General features: G+C 49.5%; 1 protein-coding gene across 1 annotated transcript in view; it reads right to left on the reverse strand.

The window, feature by feature from the left end:
* The window catches only part of COL13A1 (collagen type XIII alpha 1 chain), an 86,568-nt gene that overhangs the window by 57,819 nt on the left and 7,268 nt on the right, over positions 1–21,481 (reverse strand). The window contains exons 2-3 of the mRNA XM_054288404.1: positions 21,224–21,293; positions 1,963–1,970 (exon numbers count right to left, since the gene is read on the reverse strand). Coding sequence (XP_054144379.1) covers positions 1,963–1,970; positions 21,224–21,293 — 78 coding nt within the window. The remainder of the gene's footprint in view (positions 1–1,962; positions 1,971–21,223; positions 21,294–21,481) is intronic.

The raw sequence follows: 21,481 nt of genomic DNA on the forward strand, positions 1-21,481 counted from the left end.
TTGTCCTAGGCCGCAAGCAGGGCTCAGGGCATTTCTAACGAGTATTTCTGCCCATCTCCACACCCAAGCCAACACCTGCACTGGGAGCTAAGCCCTGCCACACAGTGTGTTGTCTCTCCTGCCAGCTGGGAAACAAAAATGGGAGAGAGATGTGGGGTGGTCATTGCTTTGGGGTCACTATCCAGAACAACGTGTATGATAATCAGCCAGCTCAGGTTGCTGCTCATAAAACCATTTCCATTTCAATCAGGAGAAATACACAGGGGTGGGGGAATACTTCCTGTGGTGACATGTAGAACTCACTTGGCTTTTCAGAGGTGAACTTTTGCTCACAGTCACTGAGCAAAAGAGCACAGTGATTTCACTTGCCAGCTGATCAGAAACCCAAGAGGTCCTGAATGAGATGAGGGTCCTGCTAGTCCAAGACAAATCCCACTTTGGCTGAGAGCACTCAGTCTGCCCAACTTCCTCTTGTTATTTCCATCGGCTGCAGCATTCTCACAGCCCGTCCCAGAAGTCTGCTTGCAGAGACAGGTTCAGGGGTCGCAGTAAGCCAGGATACAGTAGCATATAATGTCAGCACTCCTCTGGTGGTCCCATGTGCTTCTGCCAGGCTTCAATCTCTCATTACAATATTAGGTTTCCACCCTTATTGCTGCAGAGGAGGCCTGGAGTGTGTGTCTTCCTCACCCCACAAAGGCACTGACTGCTCTCTAGAAGACATCTGTGTTGATCTGGTGATTTCTCTCTAATTTCTCACAGCAACAACAGAAATGCCAACACCACTGCCAATTTGGTGCCCACCTCATCCCTTTAGTGCCAACATATGGGCTGCCCAGGCTGAATGGCAGGGACTGCCATGGAGGGACTCCAGTTTGGAGCTGCCTGCAGAGGTGTGCTCTCCTCCCAGAAAGCCACAGCTAATGCTGAAACAGCCAGCCCTGAGAGCCCCTGGGATGAGCTATCGCTGAAGTTTTGTGTGGATCAGGCCCTCCAGCTGTGAAATGCTTTCAGACCTTTTGGCCTAGAAGGTGCAACTTTTTGGAAGATTGCTGTCATTAAATAGGTCTGCGCTCGTCTATCTGTGGGAGTTGAGTCTATAGCATTTCAGCCTGATGAAAGGGGAAAGAAAATAGGTTGTGCAACAACTACCACTCAGGACGTCATCTGCAAACTGTTTAAGACATTTTTGCGCGAACAGACAAAAGATGACTACCGTATGTGTAACTTCTCATGTTCCTCCACAGAAACCCTGAATAGTCCCTCTATTGTACAGGAATATAAACCATTTCCTCTGGAAGGACCCTGCTATGAGACAATGCAGCGTTTCTTTATAATCCTGAGAGATAGCAATACATGGCTTCAGTCCTTGTGCTGCTGCTTCTGGTTCACTGTGGGTCTGGTAATAGCTGCAAGAAAATTTCTGCAATAACCTAGCTATTTTCCTGAAGCCTAAATTGTCTGTGCTGAGGTTTTACATTAGCTAACATTTGAAAAGGAAGCTGTCAACACAATTTTTCCTCTGAAATTGATCGCTGCACAGCTACACTTGAAGGCCCAGCAGCTCAGCCAGCCCGGGTGAGTAGCAGGGAACAAGTCCCTGCAGCTCAGCTCAGCTCAGCTCCTGCCATGTGTTTGTGATCCGTCTTTCCCTTTTCTGCAAACCCATCTCGCTCAGCACGTGGCATCCCATGCATGTGAGGCGCACACAGCCGGCTCCCCCAGGGGCCAGCTGCTAACACACAGATCCCTGCACCACGTGGATTTGCCCTGTCCCTGTCCCTGCTGAGCCACAGCCAGCAGCAATCCCACCCCAAGCCAGTCCTGAGCTCCCCCAGTACTTGCTGTTTGGGATATGCCAGGACTGCAAAGGTGTTTGCCACACCACAGACAGGAGGCTGCAAGTTCATGCCCCCAGACTCCATGTCAAAGCTTCTAAAACCACAGAAGTTTGGTACTTACAGGTGGACCTGGAAGAGAGAAGAAAAATAAACAATAATTAATTTTGTAATGTAACAAATCCTAACAAGAAGAGCTAGAAAAAAACATTGCACCATCTTTTGGGCTGTGTCCTCAGGCTGCTCCCATTTGCTGATGCACTTTCACCAGCTCCCTGCTTGTTCATTAAGGTATCCCCACCATAACCACCACGAGTGCAGGGCAGCCTCTGACAGCCCAGTCAGAGCCCTGCCTTGGGAAGGCCATGCAAGTCAGGCTCTTGACACTGTCCAACTCAGTTTTGGCCCTCCAGCACACATGAGAGCGGGGAACTTGTTATTTATATGATTCCCCCTCACATGCTGCCCACCCATGGGAGCTGAGGAAGTTGAAATTGAGGAGGCAAGAGCCCCTTTGCTGCTACAATTCCGACCCATTTCCCACCAGAATCGGTGATCTTGTGAAGGTGTGAAATGATTAATGAGGAAACTACAGCTATTAAAGATATCAGGTACCTTTTCTCTTTAATACAAGCAAATTTTCCCCTTTTCTTCTGCCTCTCATCCCCTCAAAGCCAACCTGCCCTCTCGGAAGAAATTCCCTCAAATCCTTTGGGTTTCTTTTATTTTGGAAATCTTTTTTGGAACCTGCCAGTGTGGAGCACTGCACACAGAATGGTTGTACAATATATATCAGGGCTTAAACAGCACACTTCTTTCATCAGCTCCCAGAAAATTCCTCAAAATCCTGACAGATATTGTGTGTGTGGAAAGAAACCCCCGGACTCACTATTTTGTGGTTTCCTCTCTGTGGGAGAAGCAAGACACACCATACAACTGTCAGGGGTTTCTACATTTTCCATACTTTATGGACGTTGTGTTTTCTCTGTTTTTCCCTCGCACAGAGTGCCAAGAAGCGAGGCTAAGCAGTAAAACAGGCGAGCTGACAGACAGCAGCAGCAGCCCCCTCCTCGCACGGCAGGCGGATGTCACCGCCAGCACCTGCAGAACAACCCTCACCCTGAAAACGCCCCTGGCTCAAAGGCCACTAAAGAAACCGAGACCTTGCATGAACAAACACTTTCCACACTGGAAACCTCTCGCTCAGCGTGACTCTCTCATACCGGGTCTGGTGACCTGAAACTGCCCTGTCGGATGCCACTGTTAGACACAACTTTCATTGTGGTTGATCAGAAGAGGTTACCTCTAGATAAAGTAACTTTTGGTTAAAATACAAAGAATAACAACCACCTTCATGATGGCTAACAGAGCTAAAGTCAACACCCCACAACTCAAAACAACTCCAATCAAATTTAGGACAGGAGCCCAGCGGCAATCCAGATTTGGCTGGCCTGGCAATGGTCTACCACTGGTGCTGATGCTGAGGTCGCTGTCCTACTTGCTACACCAAGCCTAAACAATAAAAGGGTTTCTGATCAGACAGCTCATTTAGGAGGGCAAGGTCACACTGATGCTGGAATCCTAATTTATGCCAGACTGGGAGAAAAGAAAGAAAAAAAAAAAGAGAGAGAGAGTTTTCTGAGTCTGGCTTGGATCACAATAAAGTTCTGTGAGAGAACTGTTTTGGAGAGATTTTGTTTCAGACTGAGTGCCCTGACACAAGGTCAATGCTTATAGCTTGCCAATACACGGACTTTATTTCCATTAGCAACACTTCAGACCCTTAATAACCCACCTACCTGTCTGCATGGACTTGGGGCTCTCATGGATTGCATGAACCAAACTGTTGAGCTGATATTAAAAGAAAAACTTAAGGACATGCAAACCCTGAGCCTTCCCTGCCCTTCCAGCCCAAGCACAACCACCCAGCACAGCCTGTAATGGCATTGCCATAGCACTGAGAGCAAACACAAGCTCTTGTTTGCTCCAGAAGCTGCATCCACAGAGCAGAGTAAATCAGCAATGCCGGAGCTCTGGGCCACACACCCCACACAGATCAAAGGCAGGAGGAACAGTGGAGGCCCATCTCTGCTATGTGCCCCCTATAAAATTAATGGTTATGTGAAGGGGACTGCACAGGCTTGTGTAAACACTCATCAGTGAGCTGCAGGGACACAGCCTTGGCTGCAATAAGTCAATCGGGAGACACCATCCAGGGACTGGGCTTCAAATGCCGGGATCGTCCGTGTGACCCAGGAGAAAGCAAAGCCCTCAGACAGAGTCATTTCCAAAAGCAACATCATCTTGCATGGGCTGGAGGAGGAGGAGGAGGAGGAGGAGGAGGAGGAGGAGGAGGAGGAGGAAAGATGTCCCAAAGACAGCAGGAAGGGAGGAGGTGTTGCTGGATTAGCTGTTGCGAAGCATAGGGGGTTTTACGAAGCAGAATAAAGCTTCAGCAAAATGCTTTGGTCGTATTCTGTCACAGTGATAAATGACAAGGTGGAGCAGAGGTTCTCGAGTGGCTCAGCCCTTAATACAACTAGTAAATTAATGCACATGAGAGGAAAGAGTGGATGGATAAAAGAGGATGGAGATACTTGAGCCTCTACTCTCAACAGCTCCAACATCAGCAGTGCAGTGAGCTCAGTCCGGGCCAAAGCTCTGGCAGAGCTGCTCTGGCCAAGGCAGGGACGCTGACAACCCAGCAAGCCAAGGGAACAAACCCACAAGTTGACCAGGCTGCATGGGACCCTTTACAAAAGCCACCTGAACTGCAACAGAGTCACCACTGCATGCAGTGCCTGCGTCACACATCTCTTGCAGGCCCAGCCAGTTTGGGGCAACCATGTGCAACCAGGCCTGCTTGCCCCCACATGGGCCAGCTCTTGGTGGTGAACTCCAAAGAGCTCCACAAACAACCAAAGTACAAATCACACCTATTGGGGGCTCCTCCTCTCCTTGCAGCAGGCTCTTTTGGGGCGAGACAGAGGTGGTGCTGCACAGGAGACGAGCCAGATGCCCTTTCCATATAAAGAGTCAACAGAGAAGAGATAAAAGCTTCTGCGAACATCTCCCAGCCCAGCCAGCAGGCAGACCCAGAGCTCCCAGATCACCAAACTCCTCAGCCTTGCACGGCAGAGAGCCCACAGCTGTGATCAGCACCTCCAGCCGCCGTGCGTTCTGAGGAGCGACGCCGGCGCTGGCACGCGGGCCGCAGCACGGCCGTCCGCCCACCACGGGCTGCTCAGGAAGCTCCTCTCCGTGCACTGGGGGGCTGCGAGGGACTGCAAGGGCTGTTTATGCAGCTGCAGGGCTGGGGGAGCAGCAGGGGAGGGAGGAGGGGACGGGGAAAACGTGTCAGGAGTGGACGAGTGGGAGGAAGCAGTGGTCTCCTGCAAAGAGGAGACCTCCAGAGCACCTTTGAAACGGAACATTGAGAAAACAAAGAATTCTTGTAGGGGTACCCAAGGTCCCTCCAGACACATGGCCTCTGGAAATTAGCACCATCTGCACTGTCCCTTCTCAGCTGCTCTGGTTTTTATGCAGACAGAAAACTCCTTTAAAGAAGCTCTGCCTTTCCATAGCCCAAATGAGCCTCTCCATAGCCCAAATCAGCAGGCACCTAAGGGTAGGGTCCACCTTACTGCACACACAGAAACACCACACCTGTGGTGAGCTGCAAGGCCATGCCACAGAGCCCTCTGCTTGCTTGATCTTCCCCCTGTTCAACCAGCAACTGATCACAACAGAGCTGCAATGATTCCTTTCCTCTCAGCCGCTATCAGGGATAAAATGCCACCCTCCATGCTGTAGCCCTGCTGGCCTCAGAAAAGGAGAGGCTTCATTTTGTAGGCCAGTCAAATTTATCCTAATCTGGAAAGCCTCACGTTCCAGACTATCAGATGTTAAAAGCTGGATGTAGAGGAGCAGGTTTGGTGAGAAGCCTTCTGCTGATGACAGAGATACTCTCTAGCTTGAGACAGCAGTGCTCTCTGGACAGAGAGGATCATTGAAATGATCCCATCCACTTACGGGCATTTCCTGAAGTCTGGAAAAGTGTCCATTCTCAAAAGGTTCCCAAATGCTGTTGCTTATTTTTTCCCTCTAATTTCTTGGATTCAGGCAGCACAGTGTCTGCAATGTGTCTATCTTCCAGCCTGCTCCAAGAGCTCACATACAAGGGTTTGTTTTTTTTTTCCCTCCTGTATAGCATACATGAGACAAGGAGGAGAAAGAGGGAACACGAAGTCATTACTGCTGGTTACTTGGGTCGTCCTCACTACACACTCTGGCAGCAGCAAAGATGTAAACATGTAATCCATCCCTGTGAGGAAATCCAGCCATTTCACAGACCCAGAAGCCAGCCTTAGGGAGTTAGGGAGATACAGTTACTTCCTGACATTCGGGGCTATGTTAATTGATAACAAGATAGCTGTGGCCAGGCAATTAGTTATGAAATGCTGATTGAAATGCCAGCAGCCTGAGCGTGACCCTGCCCAGGGTGGCATGGAGCCCCTCATTTCATGGCTCCATGGGCATTCAGTGCAGACTGACCCCATTTCAGAGCAGGCACACCCCAGCTGGGTGCATGGAGCACAAACAATGGGTTTGGCCTATTTTAAACACAGACCATGCTGCAGTTTTCTCACAACAGATCCACAGTACTCATATTCTTCTATTCTTCCCTACCTCCATCAGGGGACAAGTGATACAAGTGGAAGCAGAGGGAACATTAACTCAGAACTTCAAATGAAAAGGCAAAAAATGCCATGTGCCTTGCTATAATTCATTATTATTACCTGTAGGTAGAAATAAAGACAAAAAAGTCTTGAAAATAATAAGAAAAATTTTAAACACTGACTACCCAAAGAACAACCTCCAGTAATTTTGCTTCAGGTTTTGTCAGCAGTGGCAGACAATCTGCGTGGATAACTCACTCCAGAGAGCAGAAGGCCCTTGCAAAAGGCCAGGCCCCTCCATCCCTAAAACATTCCCTTCTAGCCTACACCCTTGCAGAGTGGCAAGAGGATCTTCAGAGGATTGCAGAAATGCTGGACAGTGAAAGGACCATCGGGATTTCACTGCCAAAAAATCTGACCAACGCTAAGCCGAGGCACCAGGTCATGCCAGTCATTCAAGCTGGCCCCCAAAATCAAACCCATGACATCACTGGGCGTCGGCAGCTAATAGCAGCAGCTGTTGAGCATAAAAGTCACTGCTCAGGCACTCTGAGCATCCCAGCATCACCCCCACCAGCCCAAGCCAAGCAGAATGCCACAAGCACGGCACCAAAAAAAAGTCCAAAGGATGCTGCTATGATCAAGGTAGACATCAAGGTGAATCCTCACAGAAAAATCAACATGATTAAGCATTAGTATCAAAAATAAAAGAGGGCGTCTGATAGTGGAGCTTAATCACAGATCCCAAGTGCATCTCCAAACATCTCTGCTTGTTTCAAAATAAGGACAACAGGAGACAGTCAGCCTCCAGAGCCAAAAGAATCTAATGAGGGTAAGTGGGGCCCTTGGCACAACCACAGCCAGCCCGTTGGGCATATTAAAGTGCTCAACAATAGACAAGCAAAAAATATTCTGGCAAACATTTGGGAGACCCCCTTGCAAAAACAAAGGGCAGGAAAGGGTCAAGAGCAGATGGCACACACAGTGCTGGCTGCACCCAGGACAAAGAGAGCACCTCTGGCACTGCCAGGGGAGAGATGGTGGGATGGCCAACGCTGGGCAGCACAATGCTCCTTTTGGGCAGGCATCCATGGGTCAGCAAGCTCCTCCCAAGCAGCAAACAATCACATTTGTCCCTGCCATGCTGAAGCACTTAGCACCACAGAAAGCAGAGAAATCCGGGCTGGGAAGGACTCCCGGGGTCAGCTCACCCAGTGGGTTTTCATACTTGGAGGGCCCCCCAAGGTTTCCCAGTAGTGGTGCAGACCCCTGGATGGTAAATGGAAACCTTATGGTGGCAGGCTCATTGCACTCCAGCACCTTCTGCCAGAGAGCCCCCAGGCTCCAGCAAACCACCAGCCCAAAACCGCTGCTCTTGACTGTCCCCCTTTCTCTTGCCCTTCTGCCTCCCCTGAGCAAACCAAACAGAGATTAAAGGATTCCTGTGAAATGAGAGTGACACGAAACTGAGGAGGGAACATCTTCAAAGCAACCAAGGAATAAAAAGTCTGTACCTAGCCCATTTGGGCAAATATTTCTCTAACCTGCTGCTGTCCTCTGGGGATAGCGACACCACATGCTTCCCTAGTGATCCAGTCCAGGCAATACCCAAGCCCTGATTCATAAGGCCATATTTATTATCTTTCTTAGAGACTACCCAAAATTTCCAGTGTTGTTGTTTAAGTCAGTCAATGACCTCTGATGCACAGCAAATTCAAAGAAGAGATTTTTTTATTTCTCTCCTTTTTGCGGTTACCTCATGTATTTGATGTCTGCAGTCCTGTTCCTCAGTCTTCTCTTGTCTTTAGACTAAACAAAACCTAATTCTTCCAGTCTCTCCGCAGAGGCCATGTTTTCTGGACCTCTGGTTGCCCTCATTGCTCCCCCTCCGTGGCTTTTTTGCCTCTTGAAATGCAATTCTCAAACAGCAACCGCCTCTCCAGCTCACTGCATGAGTCAATGGCAGGTGACTTGGTGAAGGCAGAAGACATGGTGTCTATTTACCTTATCCACAGGGTCTTACTCACAGGGGGAGAATGAGTTCCTCCCTGTCACCACCTCTGCCTGGCCCTTCTGTTCTGACATGTCACTTGTTCTCCATGAGCCCTCGGGGGCTCTCTTCTTTAAGAAGCTGATGTCCTCACTGTGGGGTGTGACTGGCATTCATGTTCCAGTGAGGAGGAAGGTCTCTGCTCACTCACTTCAGCCTTTCCCTGGTGTCCTTGACAGTCCCACCTCAGCCCAGGCTCTCAGATTTTCATCCTGCACACCCATTCATTTTAAATCCTTTCAGCTTTACTTTCCTCCTATCTTGAATTTCACCTTGCCGAGGACTTCCTGATTTTCTTTAGCTGATCTCTTCCTGTGGCTCCTTTGCACCGGGACAACTTCAACAGTTTCTCTGTCAGGCTGCTGAGTTTTCTCAGCTTCTTCCCCAGTTCCTGCTCTCCAGGGGCACTACCCCACCAATTCCCCAGCTTCTTCTGGTGTTTTTGAAATCCACCTTAAACACCTGAGCACAGAAGCACCTCCCAACTCTTAGTCTGAAGATGCACATGCCAATTCAATAAGGTACAACTCTAACAAATTCTATCCTTTGCCAGACGTTTGATAATCTCTCTGGAACTCCCACCCTACATCCCCAACACATCCATGCCAGGAATAAGAAGGTGGCATCTGAGAGCTCTGGAGAGATCCAATCCAGTTTGAAAGTCACAGCTGGTTGTTCCAGAGGAGACTCTTGTTTCTGCACTGAGGAGCTGACTTCTTCAGCACTCAGCCAGGCCCTGCACAAGCCCTATTCCTCTGAGAGTTGCAGAATTAGGAAGGAACCACAAGGAAAAAATGGCCAAAGTAAATCATGGCTGGGCAAAGCAAAAACCAAAATCCATGGCATTTTTACTTCCTGCTGAAAATTACAATCTCTCTCATAATGTGGTTGTCTGGGAAAAGTAGAAAGTTGGACCTTACTACAGCTAATAATTATTTGAATAAATTCCCTGCTCGTGCACTTCAAATGCAAACTGCACACTTTATTCATTTGACAAATTGCATAATTCATTTTAATCCTATATAATTTTTGCAATTAGCAGCTGATTTTAATAACTAGCGCAGTGTTACTTTTTTTCTCCCCCTTAATTTTTGTTATTCTTCTCTCTTTTCCATCTGCTAACTCTTTTCTTCTTCCTTCCTCCTTCCAAAATACTTTGCAACTTTTATAACAGCAAATTCTGTCACCTACCCAGGGACGAACAAAAGACCATTGTGTTCAATTTATCTTTTAATAGACTCCTTCCTCAAATACCTCACGGACTGCCAGTACTCCCTTCCAGACCCTGTCTCACACCCTTCTGAGTTATGAAAATGTTTGGGAGGGTCTTTCCTTTAGACCAGACATTTTTCCACCCCGGATGATTGATAGCTCCCAGTTACCACTAATTGCCCTATCAGCAGTTGGACATGAGCCTAGCCACAGTGCTCTTCCTCCAGAGGCCAGCAATGCATCCCTGTCGCTCGTTATCCTCTTCTTCAAGGATGGAACAAACTGACTAATTAGAGACACCATAAATTCTTCCTTCAGGCTCTTCCTGATGCGTCGCCTTGTTTCCAAACAGAGCATGTGGAGGAGAGTGGGGCTGATGCTAGTCCTTTCAAAAGAAAAAATGCGATGGGGTTTACGAGCCTAAGTGGGTTTGTTCAGCGTGCTTTATGGAGCAGAAGAGGAGAGTGCTCATTCAGCCAACTCTAGCTGGTGCTTTTTAGCACATCTCAAGCTGGAGAGGTTGGCTTGGCTACGCCATGCCCAGCAGGAGCCGGGCTGGGGCAGCACGCACATATGGAGACAACCTGCACTGGCTTACAGGGATAATGGACTCGGGCTTGCCTTACCTAGAATGAACTGTGCGTGCACATCCCTCCCCTGCTGCCTCCAGTGCCAGCAGCAGATGCACAGCACACACTGTGGAGAGAGCCATCCAAGCAGAAAGGCAAAGAAGGAACCCCAACCAACCGCTGCCTCCCACTGAGCACGGGCTGGAAGGCACCTGTGTGCTCCCATCTTCCCAACATGGCAAATTTGAGTCAGTAAGTCTGCTGAATTCTGTCAGGACCTCCATCTTGTTTGAGAGGGCAAGATGTTTTCTTATTTAGGCATACAGGTGGTTATTTTTTAAGGTAGTGAGAGATCCCACTATAATCTCAAAAAGAAAAGAGAGTACTAAGAAAATGGACAAGAGATACTTTCCCTTCTCCCCAGAGCAGAGAAAAAATTACTTGGAGGAGAACCAAGCAAGTTTAGACATCAGTTACTCCGAAGCTCTTCCTGCCAGACAAAAGGAAAGGCCCTGAGGGCACCAGGGCAAAAGGGCAATACATTCAGAGAGAAGGTTCTCCAAAGTACATGGGCCGTGTGGTACACCTGGTAAAAAAAAAAGGTTGAGGCTCCTCAGCCACTGCTAAAGAGGCAAACTCTATCAAAACAGGAAACCCTCACCGTTCTAGAAAAGAAGAGAGCAAAGAGGAGGAATGAGAACCAAGGTCTGCAACAGCCTGCTGCATGGGAAAGGCCCCTAGAAAAACCCATGTGGAGGAGGGGGGAATGGCTGAATGCATGCCAAACCACGAGGCACATGCCCCACGCCAGCCCTCCAGCCAAAGTCACATTTTTGTAGCTTCCCTTCCCTTCCCTGAGAGCCACTGTCCCAATAAACTGCAGGACCCTGCCTAATAAGATACATAAGGTCTATCCAGGATGGCTTTAGAATTCAGAGACAGAAATATTCACAACCACACCTGACAACCCCCATCTCCACCTGCTTCCCCAGAAAATAAGCATTTTCTATCAGCACTCAGGTCATCCATAAGCAAGAGATCACCACACACATGAACTGGGGGCAAACCAATAAACACAAGGCTACACCTTTCAGAAAAACACACACTTATTTTCCCCTCTCCTCTCCTTCTGCTTTTAAACCCAGATGAAACCACATTGCACGGGGAGCCTCACAATAACACCCTTGTCCCTGGGTTTCAGAGGGGTCAGAGGCAGGTACACTGCTCCCTATTGAGCAGAGGGCTGACATGTGGCTCCCTCACTGTGGCCAGGGCAGTGCCACAGACCTGTAAGCTCTGTGGGTGCTTTTGGGGTTCCAGCCCCTCTGCCATGTGTGTGGCAATTGTATATCTTAGGGTCTAACGGGAAGTTAATCTGTAGGCAAGGACTGCCATTATTTTGGGAGACATAACTACTGCCTCTTTGCTGCCAAAATTGCTCTAATAAGGAGCTAACATTTAAAACCTAAACAAAAAAAGGATTAAAAAACATCCTAGCCCATTGTGTTCTTCAGCTCCGTTAGGGACGAGGCCAACACACAACTCCCAGCAGCTGCTGTTGCCTCCAGCAACATCTCCTCCCTGGGACAGCAGCAGCAGATGACAGAGGAGAAGGACAAGAAAAGAGCAGCCACCAGGATCTGGCTGCATCCACCCAGTGCCACATTCCAGCACCAGGTTCAGCCTCTGGAAGAGCCCTCCCCAGAGGTCCTCTACCTGCTGCTCCTGAGCTGCCCAGCAAGGGTAGCCTGGCGTGGACGGGACAGCTGGGTGGTCCCCAGCGAGGCGGACACGCTGCCCGGAGCAACACCAAATCATAATAAACAAGTCCCTCAGAGCACAAAGCTCTGTCAGTTCAGATTCCAGTTCAGCTGATATAATCTTCATTTTCTCTTTGAAAGAAAGGAAAAAAAGAAAAGCAGAAAGAAAAAAAAAACCAGACATCCTAAGGGAGAGGAGCGAGGCAAGCGACGGATTGATACTGCCCGTGTGAGCCTCAGCCCCCCATGTGCTGTTAATCAGCTGCTCCCCCGGGGAATACACTGATTTAATTACTGCCTGCTTGCACAGCCCGGCTGCAATGCTGCTCACCCAAGACACTGCAGGAGGAAGAAACAGACACTGAGCCTCAGCAGCCAGCTAGAGCAGGATGGGCAAGCAGAACAGGAATCATCTCAGCACCGGTTTGGGGAGAGAGGGGTTGAATTGGTCCAGGCAGCCCGTGCAAGCAGGCTGCCACCCAATCCCTTATGTGCAAGAGGTAGACACCATGGAAGGGCACAGCACTGCCCCAGCAGAGCCCCGGGCACTGCAGAGGGCATGGATGCATCAGGCTGTCACCTTTCCTCTATCTGAAACACAACCTTGTTTTGAGGGGAAAACCAAAGACACACAGTTGGCAACAAGGGGGTTTCCAGACTGGAAAGGGGAGAAACAGCCAGATGCAATAAAGGGCACATGCCCAGCTACCAGGTGTCATGACACAGCCCACTCCTCTCACCAGGTGCACGGCACAGACCCCACACGTGAGCACATCTCTCCAACCCCTCTGACTGTCACACTGCTGGCATTCTGTAGTGTTCATCTGGGATGCTGGAGCATCACTCGAATGCAAAGAAATATTTTCCAGGGCTTCTGCTCCACAACGCACTCGTAACGTCAAAGAGGCCGTGCACAGAGGGACACAGACCTGGTACAGCTCCTGGAAGGGGAGAGCTGCATCAAGTGCATCCACCCTCAAATTGACTCATTGGACAGTCACTTGGAAGGGACTTCAGCCCAAGGAGTGGGCTGCTGCTGTCCCACCCGGGAGGTTTAATAATTAATAATTAATGGCCGTGCGCTCGCCTGCGAATGCCAGCGCAAAAAGCGTCGCTGCGTCTTTAACAGCTGCCAGCGATGGGAAACTCATTGGAGTGTGCGTTCGGAGGGGAAGAAGGTTAAGATGATTAACTGGTGCTAACAAGTTTAGGATGTGGAAGAAGTATTTTCTTGGACGTCCATCAAAGAGAGGATTGAATGTTCCCCGGCGGAGGGGGGGCGGTATATGTTTAACAGATGAGGTTTCTGCCTCCCAAGGCCCGCCCAGCCCCGCATGATGCAACCTCTGCCTTTTAAAGGCTGACTCTGCCCCTGTTCCATCAGCGTACCTGCGGCCCCAGCCTGGCACAGCGGCTGAAAGGCGATCCGGGGGAAGGAAAGCCGCCCCTCCCCTCTTCCTGTTGATCTGCGTCCTGGGACACCCTCGGGCACGGCGGATCAGCCCGGTCCTTGGTCCCCATAGGGCAAAGGTGTGGGCAGATGCCCGGAAAAGCCAACAGGGAATCGGGTATCACCACACTGAAAGCAGAAACCTTGGAGAGGACGGCTCCTCACGGGCCTCTGCATCCCACAGGCACACCAAACCGAGCCGTCCTGCCACCGGCCAGGCCGGCAGCTCGCTTTTTGTGGGCCTCGTGGCAGCACCTACCATCGGCACCGCAGCGAAGTCCCCTGGCAAGGAGCTTCGGCCGGAGCCGCCTGGCGCCTGCAGCACGTCCCTGGGCCCAGGCCGGGTATTTCCAGCGCTGCTCGGCGGCTGGCGGGCGCCCACGCTTCGCTCGTGCCCCGCCGTGGAGCCTCACCCTCATTCCTCGGCCGCCGCAGAGCTGCCAGCGTGGGCAGCACACGCGAGGCCCACGGCGCGGGGCCCGGACGTGCGTCACGGCTGACGCAAACCAGGCCGGCCATGTGCGCTCAGCCCGGGCCTGGGGAACACCCTCGGCCCCGGCAGCACGCTCCATGCTCGCTCAGAGCCGTCGCACACAGTAGCAGCGCAGTGTGCTCTCCGGGCTCGCTCAGCCAGCTGGGATGGGTTTGCCTTGCTTTGTCAAGGCGCTGATTTATGCCCATATGTACCATGTACATTGTAAGCGCAGGCACGCGATGGTGTAAACGCTCCCACCGAACATCTGTACGCAAAGCCGTCAAACATGCAGAAGCTCCCTCAACACGCACCACGGTGCCCCGCAGGCCTGCCGGGCCCCAGCCTGCACGTGGGGTGCCGTGTGCCGCTGGATTGTTACTGGGACGTGGACAGTGAAGGTCACATCGAGATCACTGCCTGATCAAAATCAGCACAGCCACAACGCTTTTCTCCTGCCCCAATCTGTGCTTTGGCCGGAGCACTTCATGGCAGGCATCTGCTCCAAAATCTCTTCCCCGTGTCTCTCTCTGCACCATACCTTTGCCTGAGAGATAGGTTGGTTTATCCCTGGTTTTGCATGGGGAACCGTCTCAAACAACCAAGGGCTAGGATACAACACTTGGGCCACAATGTACAAGCACCGTTAAAGTTAATGCTTGCGTCACCAGGACTAAAGCACACCTGAATATAAATGTTCACCTCTTTGCACCTTTGAGCAGATCTCAGCCTCCACAGCAACTCCATGTCTTTGGAGGAAATTCCTCTCACCTTCCATCCAGTTCAAAATTTTAAATAAACCAAAAATAAAAAGTTTAAAATAAGACATACGAAAGACAGAGAGGGGAGCCCTGGGATGTACAGGACGCAGGCCTGAACATGGCAAGGGGGAATTATCTGAACAAACAGATGGTTGTAAACAAACGGGCCACCCTCTTTCAGAGCACCACTGGTCCAGGGCACCTTCCCTTTTCAAGGCTTTGGCTGTTTCTAAGCATATTTTGGATAAAGAGGGAAAGGCCAAGGTGTTTGCCATGCTAACTCTATTGCATGGTAGCACCACAGGGATGCTTGAGCCCTCCAACCATTTTGAAGCACAGGCCACGCTCACAAATGTATTAATGGCTTACACAAGCCCTCCTAGTCTGCACTCAAGCAACAACTGCAGCTTAATTAAAATCAATTAAATACTCATTAATAAAGCCAGTTTAAATCCGAAAGCAGACTAAGCCGGATGAGTTGATGCTTAGAGGTTTAAGGAACATCCTTTCTCCCTCTTCCTGTCCCTCAGCCATGGATGTGGCAACAGACAGGTGACAAACGCCAAGGTTGGGTTGACTTCTCAAGCCGCTCCAGTTAAGAGCACAGCAGCCTGCATGTTCAGAGAAAGATAGTTAAGTGACCAAACAAACTATTTGTTTGGTTTTTTTCCTGAATTGTTCATCCCCATTTATTCACGACTGCTCACAGAATCCATGGAATTCATTGTGTGGTTTGCATCTTCAAAACAAATGGAACAACAGTATGTCTAAACCAAACAAACCCCAACCCAAAATACAGCCAGCAGCCCAGGGCGCATGAGCAACTTTCCAGGCTGAAGTGTGTATATACTCTGGAGGGCCCAAAAATGTGGATGGGGGAATATATTTAAATTTCAAGGAATAATAGAATTCCCATGGAAAAAAAGGAGGGTAGTATTTAAGCAATGATTATACTGCAATTTCTCTTCCAGATGTGCTAGCGGGTGGTGTGGCAGAGAACCCCATTTTCTGACATGGCAATGTGCTGCTGGATGCCCATCACAGCAGCCCAGGCACTGCTCCCTCCACATCCCAGCTCTCTGCTCAGCCCTGCCACGAGAGCTTAGTCCTTCCAAGGGAAAACACAATTCAGAGAGCCCAAAGCTTTTGGCAAGGAGCAGCTGCTTGAGACACAAGTCCTCTTTTCCAATTTCTTTCTCAGCGCTTGTCAAAAAGCTGCGCTGAGGCACTTCCAAAGCGGAAAACACCTTCTGCACAGTCAGCACAGAGAGCCACGCTGCCTTATTGTCCTCAAAAGGGGTGAAATACAAAACCAGAGCGTTTCAGCCAGTTCAATGCACCTCCTGACAGCAAGGCCACGGGGCCAAGGGTGTTCCATTGCACCCTCCCACCTCATCCTCCTCGTGGCTCTGAGCCAGGGCCACTGACACGCCTTGGGGCTGCTGGCGTTTAAATAGCTGGAGTTGACCTTTCCACACCCTCACCCCACACCAGGGATCCCAAACACTCCTTCACCTCTCAGGGCTCACCACCAGTGTGTTCATGTTTTTAATCTCACGGGAGCCCTGGCGCAGCATTAAGACACTGGCACAGGTTGCCCAGAGAAGCTGGGGCTGCCCCATCCCTGGAAGCATTCTAGGCAGATTGGACAGGTCTTAGAGCAAACTGAAGGTGTCCCTGTCTGTGGCAGAGGAGAGGAACTAGATAATCTTTTAAGGTCCCTTTCACCCCAAACCTCTCTGTGATTCTGTGATCTGTCCAAGCAGCCCCAGCAAGCTGAAAAGGGATCACATTAAACATGACAGTGAGAAAATACAAAAGCCATGAAAACAACCTGGCAAGGGATGGAGCACCCCAGCAGGGATGTGGGGAGAAGGCAGGACTTGGGCACTGTCCCCCTTTTTGGCTCATCTCCACAGAGATGTCTGGGGAGAAGACACAAATCCCAAGTTAGAAACGGATGCATCCACTTGGATAGAACATCCTGCCTGTCTGCTGCAGGGCCAAGGCTCAGCCCACACTGCCCAGGAGTCTCCCCCTGCTCCAGCCATCCCCACCAGCCCCTCATCTGCTGCCTTTCCCAGCATTTTTTCCTTCATCTGCACCTCTCTGTGGGGACAGGCACAGGTTGGGGTGTGGGAAATGCACTTCCCATCCGCTGGCCCCGCTGGCTGTGGGTGTCACATGCTGGGTGACACTGCAGCCCTACACTGTTTCTTGCTGGCCTCATCCAGCAGCTGCCAGTATGTTGAGGGGTCTGGACAGCAGAGAATGGGTGTAGCCAAGAAGGAAAGCAGAATGGCTGGACTGAGCGTGTGCACCAAGCGGCACACATCCCCTGGGTGTAACTGGGGCCATGGCTGCACCTTGGCTCCTGCAAGCTTCCCTGCAGGAAGGGGAACAGTAGGGAAGCTTGTTCCCCTTCTTGGGGAATTCTGAGTTGCAGTATCTGCTGCTGGTATTTCTGCAAAGTCAGCTGCAGCTGAAGAGCGGCCAAGCAGCCTTCTCTGTGCCCCACGGTGGGGCAGATAGGAAACGTGGGTGAAATTTTGTATGAGAAGAAAGGCCCAGGGGACATTCCTTTGCAAAGCCTCAAAGACATTCCGGAGAAAAGCTCAGCTCCTGGCCGCTGCCAAAATTCTTGCAGCTGCCCCACAGCATCCCCCAAGCCCCTGTAACAACAGAAGGTACACTGGTTTGTGGCAGGGCTGTGCAGCCCAGGTCCCGCCTCTGCCCCCGAGTGCTGCCACAGGGAGGGATGGAAAAGCCATTCAGCATCCCTCTGAGCTGCTTCCCTGCTTGCATGGCTCACCGCCTCCGGCACCGCAGGCTCCCAACCTGACCAAGGAGAAACCGGACCAAAACAAGCACTGTGGAGGCAGAGGGAAAGCAGCCAGCCTCTTTTGCTCTTTTGTTTTTTTTAAAGGGATATTGAAGACCAGAGCAGAGAGCCAGCACAGTGAAAAACAGCCACGTGGGGACTGTGAAAATCAGAGCTGAGGAGAGGAAGATGGGAAAGGCCTAATAAAGAGAGTCACAATATACAAAATACACAAGCGCCCACCTCTGCCAGGAAAGCTGTGGGAAGGGATTGTGGTGTAATCCCTGGCTGCTTGAGGCTGCCCAGGCAGACACAGTCTGGATCTGCAACTGGATCAGGATTAGACCAGGAAAGCTTAGGTTTTTTGCCCTGTCAACCTGAAACAAAATGCTTTCCCCTTGCAGCATTTTTTTACTACATAGAGGAAATTAAGGGAGGTCAGTTGGCTGTAAGAGGATCCTCCAGCCTCAGGTAGCTCCTGACCACATCCACACACCATATGGAAAAGCATCTGCTCAGTCCCACAAAAATTCCCCAAGTCACATCCATGCATTCAACAACCTCAGAGCAAAACAAGTGTGAGCTCCCTGCCCACACTTGGCCCCAGCCCCAGCTCAGGGTCTGGGGCTGGAGAACAGCTGAGTGCAGTCATTGCTGCCATGGAGGTTTCTCTTCTCCAACTGTACAAAGTTGTCCCAGATCTGTCTAGCAGTAAGTGGGGACAGAATGAATGACAGAGGTTATCTATTGAAGGGAACAAAGTCATTGATTACCCAGATGGGTTATGTTAAACTTGAGGGCCGTGTCCTCCCCACCAAGACACTGCTGGAGAAGCCCACTGTGACCTCCAAACTCAAAAAACACAATGCCAAGGAGCAACATCTCGCAGGCAGTCACACCCAGCCCAAGAGATCTGAAGTAGCTGCTCCCCAGTCAAATGAAGCTTGTATTTCCTTATCATTTGCTGTAAATCCAGCTGTGCTGTTTTCCTGACCATGTTATTTCTAGAATCCTTATCACACGCTCTCAGATAGCCACAGCACAGTCACACACTTCACAATCTTCTTTTTCTCCTATTCCCAGCTTTCCCAAACCATGTCTATTCACAATCCCATCTGTTCAGAAGCTCTTCCATGGCAATGGGTGACACCGCCCTGGACCTCCACATCCGCACCGAACGGGTCAGCAAATGAACTTGCCTTCCTTTTCCCCTTCTGTGCCATGCAGGGACCTGACTCCCAGCCAGGGATATGGAACTCAAATGTCACTTCTGATAAACATTTATTTTGCTGAGGAGCATGGTGTGTTTATAGGCAGTGAGCACCACGGGCATGCGCCAAGTCTTGCGACATCCTGATGCTTCTGAATACCTTGGTCTCCCGCAAAAGTCATCTTGTCTGGTCCTTGGGGCGTTTTAAACACCAGGGGAAAAATGCATGGAGGAAAAGGACTCCCAAGGCCTTGTGCTGGAAGAGAGACCACGCTGAAGCGTGGTCAGGTGGCCTGCATTGCACCAGCCTGGAGACCAAAGGGAAACACCCTGGAGCAAAGGGCCTGAGAGGAGACAACAGCTGGCTGAAGGTGCCTTTGTTTCTGCACTGCTCCAAGGCAATCAAAACCTCACCTGCCTCAACATCAGCTTCACACCATGGTTTCATTTCCCTCAACAGATTAGCTGATGGGTGGGGGAGAATTTTATATACAGCTTCTGTATCCATAGAATATTTGACAAAGACAAGCAAGTTGGACAGGTAAAAAGGAAGCCTCAATCCTTAGGAGACATTTATTATTATTATTATTATTATTATTATTATTATTATTATTATTATTATTGTCCTCCTAAATCAAAGCTGTTACTCGGCAATACTATGAGCTTAATGGAATGAATGGGCACCTAAGATTTATGAGAAATCCAGCAGAGATTGCTGCCAAAGCTTCCCAAGGGGTGTGGGTATCTGTAACCAAGTGTTATGATCTCTGAATGCTGAAATACCTGGGCATTTCATGTAACACACAAATGGTGTAGGAGTGACATTCAGATGGCCTCAGAAAGGAACTAATATCTTTTTTCTCTGCTCTGCACTCAAGTTCAAAGTTTCCTTCTTCAAGCTGGCTCAGAAACACCAGGAGGACATTCACTCCTGTGGTTTTATGGCATTTATTTGTCAAGCCCAGGCAAGAACTTAAAAATGCAGGAGGGCTGTGATTTGTGTTCCCATTGAAGGGAAAATGTTGGTATTTAAAATCAGTCTAACTCAGTTTTGATCTGTTCTTTCGAGAAACAATACTTAGAAAACATTTTATTTGTACCATCTTTTAAATTTAAACCAAAACTGCTCCTGTTGTTTATTTCTGGGACTAAAAAGAAAGTCCAACAGTCCTGATCTGGACTACTCAAATCAAAGCTTTTTCCAATGTTCTACAGTTCTGGATCCTGGATTTTAGTTTTTTTCCACCACAAACCTGAAGAGCTTTAACTTTTGCTTTTACCGCCTGCTGTGCTGCAAATTCATTTTACTCTGGCAAGTGACTGTGTCTGTACAAGCCTAAATACAATGATTTTTGAGACCTTACCTACAGCAAAACAACTCCTTTGTAATTTTATCCACCCTTATCCCAACCGTTGGCCACATTTAAATACCCTTTGTTAAGCACACTGCCAGATACTGTCACACTGGACACGAAGGAGAGCCAAAGGGGAAACAACTGAAAATGGAAATGCTACTTTCATGTGCTCGTCCAGACGTAACCTTCCCTGCCGCCTTCTTGGCAAAACGAGTTTCAGTCACCCAGTTTGCACATACAGATTCAAATTCTCCCAGAACTTCAGCTTTGGATGTGAGTGGTAGCTGGCACTTCTCTGTTTTTTTCTAGTCAAATGCATCAAAAGACAATGAGGAAGGCTGAATGATTCATACTCATGGAATGAAATGCCATTCACAAACGTTTTTTCCATAGCAATTTGTCACTTATTGTATTGAAACCACTTCAGAAGATGTGTCTCAAAGAGCCTTTTGATATTAACATGATTAAAACCATCATGCAATTAGGCAATCCCATAATATTTCTGTATGCTATATGAGTGGGACCTCAAGTGACCACTTCATTCAAGCCCCTCATAAATGGCTGCTTCTGGCACAAAGCTGTTAATCCTGCAACATGCCTCGGATAGTTGTAGAACACCAAGGAATTCAAATCTTCTCACCCTAGAGGCATTTTGGCTCACCAAAATTCAGCTTTGGTGCTGGATCTAGCCTGCATGTCCCACACCTTCCAAAATCAGGCAAGAAAGATGCACTCCCCAAGAGCCTCTCTGCCCAATTCAAAACTGCTATCTAAAATCAGTGAGAACAGTGGCCGTCCAGATGTGTCCTTCTCTTTTGGACATCCATCTGGACCTCTACCCCTTTTCCTGTTGTTCCTGTCAGATGTTGGCACCAGACTTGTTGCCCACACCTCCACATCAATTTCCTGTATTTGAGCAAACTGTTATGCAAGTATATGTAACTTTGCATTCACACAGGAGACAGCATTAAAAAATCCTTCAATGAGATGCAAAAGCAGGAAAGTTTTGGTCACTTTGCACAGTGCCAGCTGTCCCAGATCCCTACCTGCCGGGCAGTTGCATCGCTGGTGTGTGTCTCGGACTTCTCGATGTCTTGGCAAGTGGAACTTTAACTTCTGCCAAGAGAGGAAAAACAGAAAAAGGATTAATTTATACCATTGAAACCAAAGCCTCAAATTCTCGAAAAAATGGAACTGGGAGGGGATGCTGCCCAAGTAGAGATGGGAGAGACAGGGCAGAGCAGTTTGGGAATGAAGAAAGGCAATAAAGTTCATAGCCCCTAACTAGAAATGCGGGGTTTGAT

The sequence above is a fragment of the Melozone crissalis genome, unplaced genomic scaffold (assembly GCF_028551555.1).
Source record: "Melozone crissalis strain CALT ecotype California unplaced genomic scaffold, PUWL_Pcris_2 ptg000062l_1, whole genome shotgun sequence".
In the NCBI taxonomy this organism is placed as follows: Eukaryota; Metazoa; Chordata; class Aves; order Passeriformes; family Passerellidae; genus Melozone; species Melozone crissalis.